This window comes from Salvelinus alpinus, chromosome 6 (assembly GCF_045679555.1).
Source record: "Salvelinus alpinus chromosome 6, SLU_Salpinus.1, whole genome shotgun sequence".
NCBI classification, from domain to species: Eukaryota; Metazoa; Chordata; class Actinopteri; order Salmoniformes; family Salmonidae; genus Salvelinus; species Salvelinus alpinus.
Window position 1 is genome coordinate 61,679,592 of NC_092091.1, and position 17,456 is coordinate 61,697,047.

General features: G+C 44.4%; 1 protein-coding gene across 1 annotated transcript; it reads left to right on the plus strand.

Annotated features, from left to right (window-relative positions):
* Positions 1-5,490: 5,490 nt before the first annotated feature.
* Positions 5,491-17,193, plus strand: LOC139577639 (uncharacterized). Its single transcript, XM_071404781.1, has 7 exons — positions 5,491-6,028; positions 9,003-9,133; positions 9,314-9,478; positions 12,157-12,309; positions 12,429-12,540; positions 12,685-12,806; positions 14,189-17,193. Exons 1-7 carry the CDS (start codon positions 5,764-5,766, stop codon positions 15,134-15,136), a joined length of 1,896 nt encoding a protein of 631 aa, XP_071260882.1. The 5' UTR covers positions 5,491-5,763; the 3' UTR covers positions 15,137-17,193.
* The last annotated feature ends 263 nt before the right edge of the window (positions 17,194-17,456 follow it).

Sequence of the window (17,456 nt, forward strand, 5' to 3'; positions counted from 1 at the left end):
ACCAGACCTGGAGAGCTGGAGGTGGAGGAAGACATATCTGCACTATGGACAGTGGTGAGACAACATCAACAGGAGAAAGAGCAGGAGCAGGAGAAGAACAGAGCACTAGAGGAGAGGATCAGACTACAGGAGGAGAGGGAGAGGGGGATGGAGGAGAGGATCAGACTACAGGAGGAGAGGGAGAAGGGGATGGAGGAGAGGATCAGACTACAGGAGGAGAGGGAGAAGGGGATGGAGGAGAGGATCAGACTGCTGGAGGAGAGGTTGAGGGGGATGGCATGTGACAGAGAACAACCCACTAGGGAGGTGGCCATCCCCACAGAGACGCCAGCAGAACAGCCCACCTCAGCACCCGACAAAAGTCTCGACACCACAGCAGAACAGTCCACACCAGACCCTGACCATAGAAACGACATCACAACAGAACAGACAAAAGAAAAACCCCAAGCCCAGCAGCTCTCACCCCCTCTGAGCACCCCCCCTGTCAGCCACCCTGATAGCCCTCCTGACAACCCCCCCACACCCACTGAGGACAAACACAAGACACAGATTGTCCTTCTTATGGACTCAAATGGGAAATATATAGAAGAAAAAAAACTTTTTCCCAAACACAGTGTGTCTAAACTCTGGTGTCCAAACACCCAGCGCGCCCTAGACCTTCTGTCTGAGGACAAACTAGGCTCACCTAGCCACATAATAATACACACAGGCACAAACGACCTGAGAGCACAGCAGGAAAGGGTGGCCACAGCACTGAAGGGAGTGATTGAAAAAGCTTCTTCTACTTTCCCCAATGCACAAGTGGTCATCTCCACCCTGCTACCACGAAAAGACTTCCACCCTGCTACAATACAGCGGGTAAACGCAAGCATTTCCCGTGACTGTGCCTCAAAACCAAATGTTTTTCTGGCCCACCACTCCACCCTGGACTTGAACAGCCTCTATGACCAGGTCCACCTCTACAAGGCAGCAGTGCCCACCTTTGCCCGGACTCTAAAGGACATCGCTCTCAAACGAAGCCCCAACACTTCACACAGGAGCAACAGATCAATAGACACCCCACCCAGACCAGCGAGACACCCTCCAAGACCTCCAGGACCCCCCCCTGGACCTACACACCCCCCCCACATCAACCATGCCCACACCCAATTTAGGCCCCCTCAGATCAGACCCATGCCACTCCTGCCCACCCCATGCACCCCACCCCCGCAAAGAGGGCATCAACATGGAAGTCACACATACGCCCAGGTAGTGAGCGGGCAAACAGGCCCAACCCCCACTCTTACACTCGCCCAAGCCAACGGCATGTACCAGATGCTCAGCAGGCTCTGCTCACACTTACTGGCCTGAGGCCAAACCCCGACCAACAACATTGGACACTTTATGGAACAAAAAGCCTTCACTATATCATCCTGGAATATCCAAGGTCTGAGGTCATCTGCCTTTGGCCTAAAGAGCAGGAACCCGGACTTCACCAAAGAAATCGGTAATGCAGACATTGTCATCCTGCAAGAAACATGGTATAGAGGAGACGGACCCACTGGTTGCCCTCTAGGTTACAGAGAGCTGGTAGTCCCATCCACCAAACTACCAGGTGTGAAACAGGGAAGGGACTCAGGGGGAATGCTAATTTGGTATAGAGCAGACCTAACTCACTCCATTAAATTAATCAAAACAGGAACATTTTACATTTGGCTAGAAATTCAAAAGGAAATTATCTTAACAGAGAAAAATGTCCTCCTGTGTGCTACCTATATCCCCCCACTAGAATCCCCATACTTTAATGAAGACAGCTTCTCCATCCTGGAGGGGGAAATCAATCATTTCCAGGCCCAGGGACATGTATTAGTCTGTGGCGACCTAAATGCCAGAACTGGACAGGAACCTGACACCCTCAGCACACAGGGGGACAAACACCTACCTGGAGGTGACAGCATTCCCTCCCCCATATGCCCACCTAGGCACAACTATGACAACATAACCAACAAAAACGGGTCACAACTCCTGCAGCTCTGTCGCACGCTGGGTATGTACATAGTCAATGGTAGGCTTCGAGGGGACTCCTATGGTAGGTACACCTATAGCTCATCTCTTGGCAGTAGCACTGTAGACTACTTTATCACTGACCTCAACCCAGAGTCTCTCAGAGCGTTCACAGTCAGCCCACTGACACCCCTATCAGACCACAGCAAAATCACAGTCTACTTGAACAGAGCAATACTCAATCATGAGGCATCAAAGCCAAAGGAACTGAGTAACATTAAGAAATGCTATAGATGGAAGGAATGCAGTTTGGAAACCTACCAAAAAACAATTAGGCAACAGCAAATTCAATCCCTTTTAGACAACTTCCTGGGTAAAACGTTCCACTGCAATAGTGAAGGTGTAAACTTGGCATTAGAAAATCTTAACAGTATTTTTGACCTCTCAGCTTCCCTATCAAATCTAAAAATCTCAAATAGCAAACCGAAGAAAATGAACAACAATGACAAATGGTTTGATAAAGAATGCAAAAATCTAAGAAATAAATTGAGAAACCTGTCCAACCAAAAACATAGAGACCCGGAAAACCTGAGTCTACGCCTTCACTATGGTGAATCACTAAAACAATACAGAAATACACTACGGAAAAAGAAGGAACAGCACGTCAGAAATCAGCTCCATGTAATTGAAGAATCCATAGACTCTAACCAATTCTGGGAAAATTGGAAAACACTAAACAAACAACAACACGAAGAATTATCTATCCAAAATGGAGATGTATGGGTAAACCACTTCTCCAATCTTTTTGGCTCTATAACAAAGAATAAAGAGCAAAAACATATACATGATCAAATACAAATCCTAGAATCAACTATTAAAGACTACCAGAACCCACTGGATTCTCCAATTACCTTGAATGAGTTACAGGACAAAATAAAAACCCTCCAACCCAAAAAGGCCTGTGGTGTTGATGGTATCCTTAATGAAATGATCAAATATACAGACAACAAATTCCAATTGGCTATATTAAAACTCTTTAACATCGTCCTTAGCTCTGGCATCTTCCCCAATATTTGGAACCAAGGACTGATCACCCCAATCCACAAAAGTGGAGACAAATTTGACCCCAATAACTACCGTGGAATATGCGTCAACAGTAACCTTGGGAAAATACTCTGCATTATCATTAACAGCAGACTCGTACATTTCCTCAATGAAAACAATGTACTGAGCAAATGTCAAATTGGCTTTTTACCAAATTACCGTACAACAGACCATGTATTCACCCTACACACCCTAATTGACAACCAAACAAACCAAAACAAAGGCAAAGTCTTCTCATGCTTTGTTGATTTCAAAAAAGCCTTCGACTCAATTTGGCATGAGGGTCTGCTATACAAATTGATGGAAAGTGGTGTTGGGGGTAAAACATACGACATTATAAAATCCATGTACACAAACAACAAGTGTGCGGTTAAAATTGGCAAAAGACACACACATTTCTTCTCACAGGGTCGTGGGGTGAGACAGGGATGCAGCTTAAGCCCCACCCTCTTCAACATATATATCAATGAATTGGCGCGAGCATTAGAACAGTCTGCAGCACCCGGTCTCACCCTACTAGAATCCGAAGTCAAATGTCTACTGTTTGCTGATGATCTGGTGCTTCTGTCACCAACCAAGGAGGGCCTACAACAGCACCTAGATCTTCTGCACAGATTCTGTCAGACCTGGGCCCTGACAGTAAATCTCAGTAAGACCAAAATAATGGTGTTCCAAAAAAGGTCCAGTCGCCAGGACCACAAATTCCATCTAGACACCGTTGCCCTAGAGCACACAAAAAACTATACATACCTCGGCCTAAACATCAGCACCACAGGTAGCTTCCACAGAGCTGTGAACGATCTGAGAGACAAGGCAAGAAGGGCATTCTATGCCATCAAAAGGAACATAAATTTCAACATACCAATTAGGATCTGGCTAAAAATACTTGAATCAGTCATAGAGCCCATTGCCCTTTATGGTTGTGAGGTCTGGGGTCCGCTCACCAACCAAGATTTCACAAAATGGGACAAACACCAAATTGAGACTCTGCATGCAGAATTCTGCAAAAATATCCTCCGTGTACAACGTAGAACACCAAATAATGCATGCAGAGCAGAATTAGGCCGATACCCACTAATTATCAAAATCCAGAAAAGAGCCGTTAAATTCTACAACCACCTAAAAGGAAGCGATTCCCAAACCTTCCATAACAAAGCCATCACCTACAGAGAGATGAACCTGGAGAAGAGTCCCCTAAGCAAGCTGGTCCTAGGGCTCTGTTCACAAACACAAACACACCCCACAGAGCCCCAGGACAACAGCACAATTAGACCCAACCAAATCATGAGAAAACAAAAAGATAATTACTTGACACATTGGAAAGAATTAACAAAAAAACAGAGCAAACTAGAATGCTATTTGGCCCTAAACAGAGAGTACACAGTGGCAGAATACCTGACCACTGTGACTGACCCAAACTTAAGGAAAGCTTTGACTATGTACAGACTCAGTGAGCATAGCCTTGCTATTGAGAAAGGCCGCCGTAGGCAGACATGGCTCTCAAGAGAAGACAGGCTATGTGCTCACTGCCCACAAAATGAGGTGGAAACTGAGCTGCACTTCCTAACCTCCTGCCCAATGTATGACCATATTAGAGAGACATATTTCCCTCAGATTACACAGATCCACAAAGAATTTGAAAACAAATCCAATTTTGATAAACTCCCATATCTACTGGGTGAAATTCCACAGTGTGCCATCACAGCAGCAAGATTTGTGACCTGTTGCCACAAGAAAAGGGCAACCAGTGAAGAACAAACACCATTGTAAATACAACCCATATTTATGCTTATTTATTTTAACTTGTGTGCTTTAACCATTTGTACATTGTTACAACACTGTATATATATAATATGACATTTGTAATGTCTTTCTTGTTTTGAAACTTCTGTATGTGTAATGTTTACTGTTAATTTGTATTGTTTATTTCACTTTTGTGTATTATCTACCTCACTTGCTTTGGCAATGTTAACACATGTTTCCCATGCCAATAAAGCCCCTTGAATTGAATTGAATTGAATTGAATTGAATTGAGTAGGTCTGAAGAGAGAGATCCAGAGAGGATGATTTTTAGTAAGGTAGGATTTGAGTTTATTGCTATGGTTATTAAATGTACTGCACTGATGGAACATAAATTCCAGGAAATAGATGTGGTAGTGACAGCAGCAGAGACATTGTTGGGTGTAAGAGTTTAGCGCAGAAGATCAACAGGGGGGTTCAAGAGAATATGTTCCACCCAGACTGTTCTCCTGGAGTAGGATCTGGTAGGGCTAAAGTAGTGGTGATAGTAGTGGGATAGGGGTGGTTGGTTTTTGGGGTATAGTGGTGTATATGTGTAGGGTTAGATGGTGGTGCGATTTACTTGTTCACTTCCCTTTTTAACTCCTCTTTTTGTTACAAAAGTGTAATTCACACTCCGACCTGTGACAGGCAGCAATACGCAACACAGCGTCTAGTCTGCCGGAAAATCACACAAAGACGTGACCAAGAAGAATTTCCAAGTTTGCGTTTTTATTGTTGTTACTGAAACCTTTATTAACACCCTGGAACTCAAAATATAACTAATTTAACTGCACAGCGTCACATACTTACCCCATGTAGTGTTTAATTCGCGTTGGAGACAGGTTGATACATGTTATCTAGGTAACGCTAGTTAGCTGCTAACGTTAGCTAACAATGGCTAGCTGTATGGTTTTTCACACTCAAATAGCCTCCATCATGGAGGTGCTAGCGAATGCAGCCGTGGAAGAAATCTGTAAACTCGTGGACGACGACTATGCAGTGTTTCGTTTGGAAATAACTCAAAGCCAGAAAGAAAATAGGGCATTGCGGAGGAAACTACTGGAATTGAAAGTGGCACGGGAGCGCGCAGAGAGGACAATGCGAGAGCGCGTCCTCACCAGTCGTCCCAGTAGTGTCAGATACAGAGCAATGGTTAGAGGTACAGTACATTTAGCAACAGGCCGAGACTTTGCGGCCCGTCCCCCTTTCCCCTCTGCACCCATAATTGGGTCTAGGATTTTTTGGGGATAGTATGCAGTAATTCCCCAAATTATTTAGCTATAACGTGCAAAGACAATCATATTATAACCAGATTCTTGTTTTACTGCATTTCTTATTTACTCAATGAAAACAATGTGATACATGGAACATAATACAGTATATTGATAAATAAATAGTATATCAATAAGTTATGAGACATGTTACCTTACATCCTTGCCAATTGTTGACAGTGACAATAGTGTACAGTCGTGGTCAAAAGTTGAGAATGACACAAATATTAATTTTCACAGTCTGCTGCCTCAGTTTGTATGATGGCAATTTGCATATACTCCAGAATGTCATGAAGAGTGATCAAATTAATTGCAATTACAGTGGGGAGAAGAAGTATTTGATACACTGCCGATTTTGAAGTTTTTCCTAATTACAAAGCATGTAGAGGTCTGTAATTTTTTATCATAGGTACACTTCAACTGTGAGAGACGGAATCTAAAACAAAAATCCAGAAAATCACATTGTATGATTTTTAAGTAAATAATTTGCATTTTATTGCATGACATAAGTATTTGATACATCAGAAAAGCAGAACTTAATATTTGGTACAGAAACCTTTGTTTGCAATTACAGAGATCATACGTTTCCTGTAGTTCTTGACCAGGTTTGCACACACTGCAGCAGGGATTTTGGCCCACTCCTCCATACAGACCTTCTCCAGATCCTTCAGGTTTCGGGGCTGTCGCTGGGCATTACGGACTTTCAGCTCCCTCCAAAGATTTTCTATTGGGTTCAGGTCTGGAGACTGGCTAGGCCACTCCAGGACCTTGAGATGCTTCTTACGGAGCCACTCCTTAGTTGCCCTGGCTGTGTGTTTCGGGTCGTTGTCATGCTGGAAGACCCAGCCACGACCCATCTTCAATGCTCTTACTGAGGGAAGGGGTTGTTGGCCAAGATCTTGAGATCTTGCATGGAGCCCCAAACCGAGGGTGATTGACCGTCATCTTGAACTTCTTCCATTTTCTAATAATTGAGCCAACAGTTGTTGCCTTCTCACCAAGCTGCTTTCCTATTGTCCAGTAGCCCATCCCAGCCTTGTGCAGGTCTATAATTTTATCCTTGATGTCCTTACACAGCTCTCTGGTCTTGGCCATTGTGGAGAGGTTGGAGTCTGTTTGATTGAGTGTGTGGACAGGTGTCTTTTCTACAGGTAACGAGTTCAAACAGGTGCAGTTAATACAGGTAATGAGTGGAGAACAGGAGGTCTTCTTAAAGAAAAACTAACAGGTCTGTGAGAGCCAGAATTCTTACTGGTTGGTAGGTGATCAAATACTTATGTCATGCAATAAAATGCAAATTAATTACTTAAAATTACAGACCTCTACATGCTTTGTAAGTAGGAACACTGCTGATTTTGCAGGTTTATCAAATACTTGTTCTCCCCACTGTAATTGCAAAGTCCCTCTTTGCCATGCAGATGAACTGAATCCCCCAAAAACATTTCCACTGCATTTCAGCCCTGCCACAAAAGGACCAGCTGACATCATGTCAGTGACTCTCTCGTTAACACGGGTGTGAGTGTTGACGAGGACAAGGCTGGAGATCACTCTGTCATGCTGATTGAGTTCGAATAACAGACTGGAAGCTTCAAAAGGAGGGTGGTGCTTGGAATCATTGTTCTTCCTCTGTCAGCCATGGTTACCTGCAAGGAAACACGTGCCGTCATCATTGCTTTGCACAAAAAGGGCTTCACAGGCAAGGATATTGCTGCCAGTAAGATTGCACCTAAATCAACCATTTATAGGATCATCAAGAACTTCAAGGAGAGCGGTTCAATTGTTGTGAAGAAGGCTACAGGGCGCCCAAGAAAGTCCAGCAAGCGCCAGGACCGTCTCCTAAAGTTGATTCAGCTGCGGGATCGGGGCACCACCAGTACAGAGCTTGCTCAGGAATGGCAGCAGGCAGGTGTGAGTGCATCTGCAAGCACAGTGAGGTGAAGACTTTTGGATGATGGCCTGGTGTCAAGAAGGGCAGCAAAGAAGCCACTTCTCTCCAGGAAAAACATCAGGGACAGACTGATATTTTGCAAAAGGTACAGGGATTAGACTGCTGAGGACTGGGGTTAAGTCATTTTCTCTGATGAATCCCCTTTCCGATTGTTTGAGGCATCCTGAAAATAGCTTGTCCGGAGAAGACAAGGTGAGTGCTACCATCAGTCCTGTGTCATGCCAACAGTAAAGCATCCTGAGACCATTCATGTGTGGGGTTGCTTCTCAGCCAAGGGAGTGGGCTCACTCACAATTTTGCCTAAGAACACAGCCATTAATAAAGAATGGCACCAACACATCCTCCGAGAGCAACTTCTCCCAACCATCCAGGAACAGTTTGGTGACGAACAATGCCTTTTCCAGCATGATGGAGCACCTTGCCATAAGGCAAAAGTGATAACTAAGTGGCTCAGGGAACAAAACATCGATATTTTGGGTCCATGGCCAGGAAACTCCCCAGACCTTAATCCCATTGAGAACTTGTGGTCAATCTTCAAGAGGCGGGTGGACAAACAAAAACCCACAAATTCTGACAAACTCCAAGCATTGATTATGCAAGAATGGGCCCAGAAGTTAATTGACAGCATGCCAGGGCGAATTGCAGAGGTCTTGAAAAAGAAGGGTCAACACTGCAAATATTGACTATTTGCATCAACTTCATGTAATTGTCAAAAGCCTTTGACACTTATGAAATGCTTGTAATTATACTTCAGTATTCCATAGTAGCATCTGACAAAAATATCTAAAGTCACTGAAGCAGCAAACTTTGTGAAAATTTATATTTGTGTCATTCTCAACTTTTGGCCATGACTATAATATAGCCTTGAGCATTTACAGTATCTAACCTAACCACCACTTTTCCCCCACTCTCAGGTGAAGGACATCTCACTGGAGGCCACAGGAGCTTTGTGAAGCCAGCGGGACACAATACATGGAGAGATGACCAACCAATCACTGTTGATGAGGGGAGTGGAACCTCAACCCAGCACTTTATTGTGATCGAGGTTAGTGTTGCATAAAGAATGAGAGTTACTTTGTAAATAAAATGTGCCTGTTTATTTCAGTAGGGCTCCCCTCAGTTATTCACTTGCTGACATGTACAGTAAATCCTCATTTACCTGCCATAGGGGAACTTGTGAGACTTCCCTACGAAGTACTGGTAATAACCTCTCTTATTGTGTCAGTCTGCAGATGCAGAGGCTGTAGGTCCTGGAGTCAAGCTGGAGAGGTTTGAAGGAGTGGAGGACCCACGGCACAACAGAGACATCCAGTCTGGAGCGCCCCCTGTAGCCACGGAGAACCCCACCACCACCCCAGTGCAGTCCAGGACACGATGCCTCATCACGGAGGTCAGTGGAACGCCGAACGCCATCCTCAAGTCAGAGACAGACACCAAGACTTTAACTGTACACACAGGATCTGACCACAGATCAAACCCAGAGAGACTCGTGTTGGGGAGACTGGGCTGTCATCCTGCTCCCAGCTCAGAGTATTTACCGGTATTTCACCAGAGGACGGTTCATTCCTATGGTGATGGTGATGCGTTTGACACTGGCGGTGATGATCCATCTTGTTCTTACGCTACAGAGATGGACCCTGTCAACATATCCTTGGGTTTAGAGACACAGACTGATCTGTCTAGAGGGGACTGGAACCGGTACAGTAGTAGTGTATACTCTGAAGGGTGCCTAGATAAGAAAGGGGAGGGTCTGATTGTAGATGAAGTGACTGTGAAAGTGGAGGGTGACGTTCCTCCCACATGGAATGCAGATAGTCACCTAGGGGACGGAAACTCACAGGGCAGAGATTTATTTGATTACAGGGGAAGCTTAGAGACAAATCTAAATGTTGCCACCCACTCCCTTTTACACACGTTCAAGGATCGCAACCCAGACTCCACTTTGATGGAGCCTTCCGATTCACACAGCCTTGTCCTTTTCGATCAGGTATTGAACTCAAACGACACGACTAGAGCCCAGGCTCATGGAGGGGGAGCCACATTAGGCAATAGTAAAGAGAAACGGTTCCTCTGCATGTTCTGTAACAAAGGCTTCAGCTGCCCCCAGAAGGTGGAGATCCACCGGCGGGTCCACACAGGGGAGAAACCATTCAGCTGTCCCCAGTGTCACATGCGCTTCGCCCAGGCCTGCAGCCTGAAGAGGCACCAGAGGGTCCACACAGGGGAGAAACCCTACAGCTGCCCCCAGTGTGAGAAGAGGTTTTCTCGCCAGCACCAGCTGAAGACGCACCTGAAGGTCCACACGGGAGAAAGGCCGTTTGCCTGTACGCATTGTGGGAAGAGGTTCTCCGAGAGGAGCTACCTCAGGATACACCAGCAGAAAAAACATTCCAGCCTATAACATGGAAAGTAACCATTCCACTCGATAGCTTCTGATGTTTAGATGAAACCCTGCATTAAAGACAAAGATTAATTTATTGTTGTCAGCAGAAAAGGCCCAGAGATGCATTTGGAATAACGAGAGTTACAGATTTCAGTGTTGAATATTCCTGAGTAGAATATTACATCCAAACATGGTGTGATATTTAAGGCATATACAGTGCCTTTGGAAAGTATTCAGACCCCTTGACTTTTTCCACATTTTGTTTCATTACAGCCTTATTCTATAATGGATTAAATATATAAAAAATCCTCAGCAATCTATACACAATACCCCATAATGCGAAAACAGGAATACCTTATTTACATAAGTATTCAGACCCTTTGCTATGAGAAATTGAGCTCAGGTGCATTCTGTTTCCATTGATCATCCTTGAGGAAAGTTCTACAACTTGATTGGAGTCCAAGGCACACACCTGTCTGTATAAGGTCACACAGTTGACAGAGCATGTCAGAGCAAAAACCAAGCCATGAGGTCGAAGGATTTGTCCGTAGAGCTCCAAGACAGGATTATGTCGAGGCACAGATCTGGAGAAGGGTACCAAAACATTTCTGCAGCATTGAAGGTCTCCAAGAACACAGTGGCCTCCATCATTCTTAAATGAAGAAGTTTGGAACCACCAAGACTCTTCCTGGAGCTGGCTGCAGGTAGACTCAGCAAATCTCTAGACTCAAATGATGTAGAAGTACAAAGTAAAAACAGCAGTAGTGGGTTAATTTGAGCAACAACTAAGAACGTTGAAGCGAGAGGCTATACTTCTGCGGTTTTGGTCCCGCAGCTGTGCACATGCGCAGATACTCTTTGTGACTAGGTCAGAACAAAGTCTTGCATCTCACTCATCGCAATATCTGCAGTGCTGCTCGTGGAAACCTCATAACGCTGAGTCTTCCTTGAAAGACAAAGGTTGATTTTCATCCACAGATTAATTTGGACTAACAAGAGTAACAGATTTCAGTGTTGAATATTCCTGGGTAGAATATTGCATCCAGACATTGTGTGATATATAAGGCATATATAAGCCTAACAAGTCTGTTACATATTGTGTTTGTACTGTGTAGGCTATATGATGTTCACAAATGCCTATTTCACTGCTTCCATTCAATTACTATTTTTTTCCCAAGACACTTTTAATGAGAAAATGAATGCAGAATTTGTTTTGAGACGTATGTGTGGTTTTCATATGGCGTAAGTTAAACTTGTTTATGTTTAATAAACACAAAATGGGACTTCATTCTAAGACTTTCATTGAGACTCTCTTTTGTGTACGTCACATCTGATCTCACCCTATTTTGCATACACCTGACAGCGCTTCATAACCAATATACACTTACTAAATATACCTACAAATACCCACACACTAACAAACACCTACTGTATGTCAAAATAGTTTAGTCAGGTTTGTCTGATGACTTTTGACTTATCATAGCTGACTTATATTTACCCACAACATCATATTTATGTCCACCATGATGGGTTTAACAACAATGAAGTCATTCTGTAACTACAGTATAGGACTCAAACGTAGTGGGGATGGGTAAACACTCCATGTTGAAATTGTGTTTATTATCTGTGTGTACTTACCTGAGGGAGTGTATGTCTGTGTAATCTGTATCACCTGTCTCTTCCAGGAGGAGGAGGGTCCAGAGGTGCTGCTGGTGAAGGAGGAGGAGGAGGGGCTGGGGAACCCTGAGGGGACCATAGTCAGGGAGGACAACCAGACTACACCTGAACCCACAGAGGAACCAACTGAGCAGCACAGGATCACACACAGTCTCACTGAGGTATGGATAAGGGCCAGGTCTTGATTAATAACTCATTGTCCAATCAGAAGATGCTCCATAGCAGGGTGCTCATATCAGATTTCTTGATCCAACATCCTCTCACTCTGTATCTCTTACAGTCAGTAGACATGGAGGCTGGGAAGCCTGATCTGCTGCTGGTCAAAGAGGAGACAATAGAAGACAGACCAGAGAGCATTGATCTGCTGAGTGGACTAAAGATGGGGGAGCAAGGTAAGGGAGAAATACATATAGCCTACATACAGTAATAGATCTTCAATGGGAATAGTGATGCACCTGGCTATTGACAACAAAAAAATCCATATGTAGAGTTCTCTGCCATGTTTGTAAAGTCTATTTTCTAAACTCTTCCTGAAGGTGGTTGGCTGGAGGATAACAGAGGCGACTGGGCGGCCATATTGGATTACCATACGGGTGCAGCCAAGGGCCCAGGGGACAACATCACAGAGCAGGCCAGGACCAAAGGCGACATAATGGAGGTCAGTGGATGGGACAGCGTCTTGAACTCTGGGCTGGGGAACAACACTGTTAACCACAACCAGAAACAGACTGACGAACACAAAACAACAACCAAACTTAGTCTCCATGACGACAGACTAGCTGAGACTAGAGCGAGGTGTATATTTGGTCTGCAGAGACAGGGAGGTGTCCGTATGCAGTGGAAGAGAACAGACACAGACTCTGCTAGCGATGCTCCGTCCTGCTCCTATAGTTGTGATTCAGAGAGACTGATGGCGCCTCAGGTTAACCCCCTAACAGGTGCTGCCTTCAGCCTGCCTTCTATAGGATCTATCAACTGGAACATGGACCCTGCAACAACACAGACACTCCCTGGCCTTCATCCTCCTCACACTCTCCTAATGTTAAACCAGACCTCAGACAAGCCCATTGACAAATTACAGTAGTAGTGCTATCAGCAGATTTAGTGGCAAGGAGAAGGGCTTCCTGTGTTTGTTCTGTGGGAAAGCCTTCACTTTCCCCAAGCAGGTGAAGATCCACCAGAGGATGGACAAGGGGGAGAAACCGTTCGGGTGCCACCTGTGCCGGGCCAGTTTACCAGACACATCCAACCTGAAGAGGCACCAGAGGGTCCACACAGAGGAGAAATCCTACAGCTGCCCCCAGTGCGAGAAGAGGTTCTCCCACCAGCACCAGCTGAAGATGCATCTGAAGGTCCACACGGGAGAGAAGCTGTTCGCCTGTACACACTGCGAGATGAGGTTCTCAGAGAGGAGCTACCTCAGGATACACCAACAGAAAATGCACACGGCCCTTGTATAGTGACATGTAATATAGTATTAGTTAGTTTGTAATTAATTCTGTTGGTTTAGGATGTAGTAGGGAAGTGAGGAAATAATGTGTATGATGAGGCAGAGTAGATGATATGGTGATGGTTGGTGTGATGGTGTCTGTAAAAATGCTTCACTGATGAAAAGTGAGAACCTTGTCCTGTTTGATACTGTGGTTTATAGTGAAATACCAAGTGTCTTATTACATTTTTCCTTCAAAATATTTCAAAATATATTCTATCAAAGTGAAGGTTCCAGATGTAACTGTATGACCATTTTGTTGAACTGAATTACAAAATTGACAGACTATTTTTTAAATAATTGCAGTGACTGAGTTTCCCTTATCTCAGTGGAACAAAACATTATAAAAAAAATGTATCAACACATATGGACATTATTTATATTTATGTATTTATAATAAACTCCAATGGCTCCATATTGTTAGGTACTTGAATCGCAGTGTTTGATATGGGCTTGACTGTGGTAAACATTTTATCATGTCATATTTTTGTGTGTACAGCAAAGTTTCTTATGTAAAACTTTATACTTTTCTGTTCAATTTGTGTTTATAGTCTGCAGTCCATGAGGACCTGCTGATATCCGGTGTTGCTGGCTGGAAATACTGGACCTCTGAGGTGGCTGGTCACAAACCATGGCCCCGGATCAGAACCGTAGATCAGGGGCCATCACTCTTCCTTCCAGAGTCGGAACAAGGACCGAACCACGAGGGACAGAGACTCCACCACACAAAACACAACCAGTGGACAGGGGGACTGAACAACCTCAGTCCTGGTGGTCATCAGAGAGACGGAGCCTCAAGTCAGGGATCCAGTCTGCAGCCCAGACCCTTCTCTTCACAGTCTCAGTGCAGGGATGGAGCAGGGCCTGTGGCTGATAGAGATAGACCCTCCTGTTCCTATGATACAAACACCACAGTATCCATGATGAACAGAGCAGGTCACCCTGGGCTTCAGCCTTCACAGAGAGTGGTGGGAGACCCACCTGGTGGTAGTCTATCAGGAAATCTGTCTTCTTCAGAGTCTCCTCTAATGCCTGGTGACTGGGTTCATAGAAAGCCTGGACCTGGGTCTAGCCTTCCTCAGTTACCTCATGGTTACTCCACTAATACAGACAAGGTCAGGATGGGTGTTCACCACAAGAGGTACCTAGCCTATAACACAGCACACAATCCCAACAACACCCAAACAATGGCTAGAGGTCAAGGAGGGAGCTCAAAGACTAACCATCTGAGGGGGGTCGCACCTGCTTCTACCTCCTCTGGTGTCATTGGGTCACAACGTGGGAGGCTGAGCGTTAGGACGGACGCCGACAAGCTTTACTCCTGCTCCACATGTGGGAAGCGCTTCGCTGAGGCAAACTATGTAAAGGAGCACCAGACCGTTCACACCAAGGAGAGGCCCTTTAAGTGCAAACTATGTTACAAGAGCTTCTCCTTCCGGAGTAGCCTTATCAGACATAGGAGTGTCCACAATGTGGAGAAATCGGAGCAGTGTGGCTAGAGAGGGCTCCCGAGTGGCGCAGCGGTCTAAAGCATTGCATCTCAGTGCTAGAGGCATCACTACAGATACTGGTTCGATTCCAGGCTGTATCACAACCGGCCGTGATTGGGAGGCCCATACGGCGGCGCACAATTGGCCCAGCGTCGTCCGGGTTAGGATTTGGCCGGGGTAGGCCGTCATTGTAAATAAGAATTTGTTCTTAATTAACTGACTTGCCTAGTTAAATAAAAAAAATGTGAAGATGTACACAGGGGACCATACTTTAGCCATCATGTGAAGTGACCTGGAGTAAGAGCAGTGGTGTTGTGGAGGTGGGCAGAACGCCAGTGGGCAATGAGTATACTCACTTCTTAATCCCCACGATGCATATCAAAGTAGTGTAGTGGAGGTATACACTGTGTCAATAAGGCTGATGGTACAGATCTAGAATGTTTATCTTACAATGTTGATAAACTATTATTTCTTCACATTTTCGCAATGTGCACACAGTGGTAGGCCTATGCGCAAATGATCCAAAATGCAATTTGTGGGGAAAAAACTGTGTGCAACCGGGTCATCAGGAGGGATCAGCCAATCGTGAGGAATAAAATTGACTACTTCAAAATGGAGATAGGCTCTATTTCCGGCTGGCGTTATGGCAGGGCAAGCACAGATTAGTTTGCAATTTCAGTATGTAAAAACTGACACTGGCATTTTCCACCACATGCGCAAGGTTCAGCAATTGACCTGACTAATCTCAGCTCACTAGCTCTGAGGTGGGAGGAGTGGCAATATTTAAGGTGTGTCCTTGAAAACATGTGCAAAAGTGACACTCATGCAGCGCATATCGAGACATTTAAGACCAATGAAAAGCAGGTCTTAGTTGTAACTCGCTTGGTAAGGGCATGGATTTTGTGAGCGGAAGTGCAATTTATCCAGCCGTGACGCAGATTGCGTTTATACTCATGGAACAAGAGAAGATACGTGCTTTTTATGCCGGTAACTCTTATATTAATAAACATTTTTATTTTTTATTTGGTTTAAATTGATTAAAAACCAAGCATAATAGTCTCTCTTCCCTTCAATGAAGGCTGGAGGTTAATTAAAGTGCAGGCTGTCAGCTTTAATTTGTATTTTCACCCATATTGAGTGAACCGTTTAGCTATAAAATATCCGCTGGAGATAGATGATACCGGAGTTTCCCAAGAATCAATGGGTGCATACCATTAAAAATAAGTCCAGAAATGTATGAAGTAACTGCAGATTTTCCCTTTAAAGGGGCAATCTGCAGTTTCTACATACATTTTTGTTCCCATAAATTAATATGTACCCATTGATTCTTGAATAATATAACTTAGAATTGCCTCATGAGCTTAGTTCAACTGTCTAACCCCATCAGAACCCAAAATATACAATTGTCCAATATTTGTAAACAAAGTAAATGTAAACAAACACTCTATAGCCTCAAAACATGGTTAAAACTAGAATGTTGATAACATTTACAGTGACACCTACCCCAGCCAAACCCAGACAATGCTGGGCCAATTGTGCACTGCCCTATGAGACTCCCAATCATGGCCGGATGTGATACAGCCTGGATTCGAACCAGAGACTGTAGTGACGCGTCTTGCACTGAGATGCAGTGCCTTAGGCCACCGCTGCACCTCTCTGGAGCCCAAGTGGATGGTCAGTCCTTGCATCCATAGCTATACCTATGAATTTGAGAGCAGTTACATTTTTCCAACCGCATCCCTCAGCTTTTGACAGAAACGGGAGGGGACTTGTTTCAACTACTGATTGGCGCTTTAATGTGTAATGTATCCTGACTCTCTGTGGTCACTAAAGATCCCATGGCACTTATCGTAAGAGTAGGGGTGTTAACCCCGGTGTCCTGGCTAAATTCCCAATCTGGCCTTCATACCATCATGGCCACCTAATCATCCTCAGCTTACAATTGGCTCATTCATCCCCCCTCCTCTCCCCTGTAATTATTCCCCAGGTTGTTGCTGTAAACTTACCTGGTAAAATAAGGGTTAAATAAATAACAGCCTCCACTCTTTTGGGAGGGCTTTCCACTAGATGTTGAAACATTCCTGCGGGGACTTGCTTCCATTCAGCAACGAGCATTAGTGAGGTCGGGTACTGATTAGAGGTAGACCGGTTATGAGTTTTCAACGCCGATACCGATTATTGGAGGACCAAAAAAAGCCGATACCGATTAATCGGCCAATTTTAAAATTTAATTTTAAAAATATATATTTTTATATTATATATTTATTTGTAATAATGACAATTACAACAATACTGAATGAACAATGAGCACTTTTATTTTAACTTAATA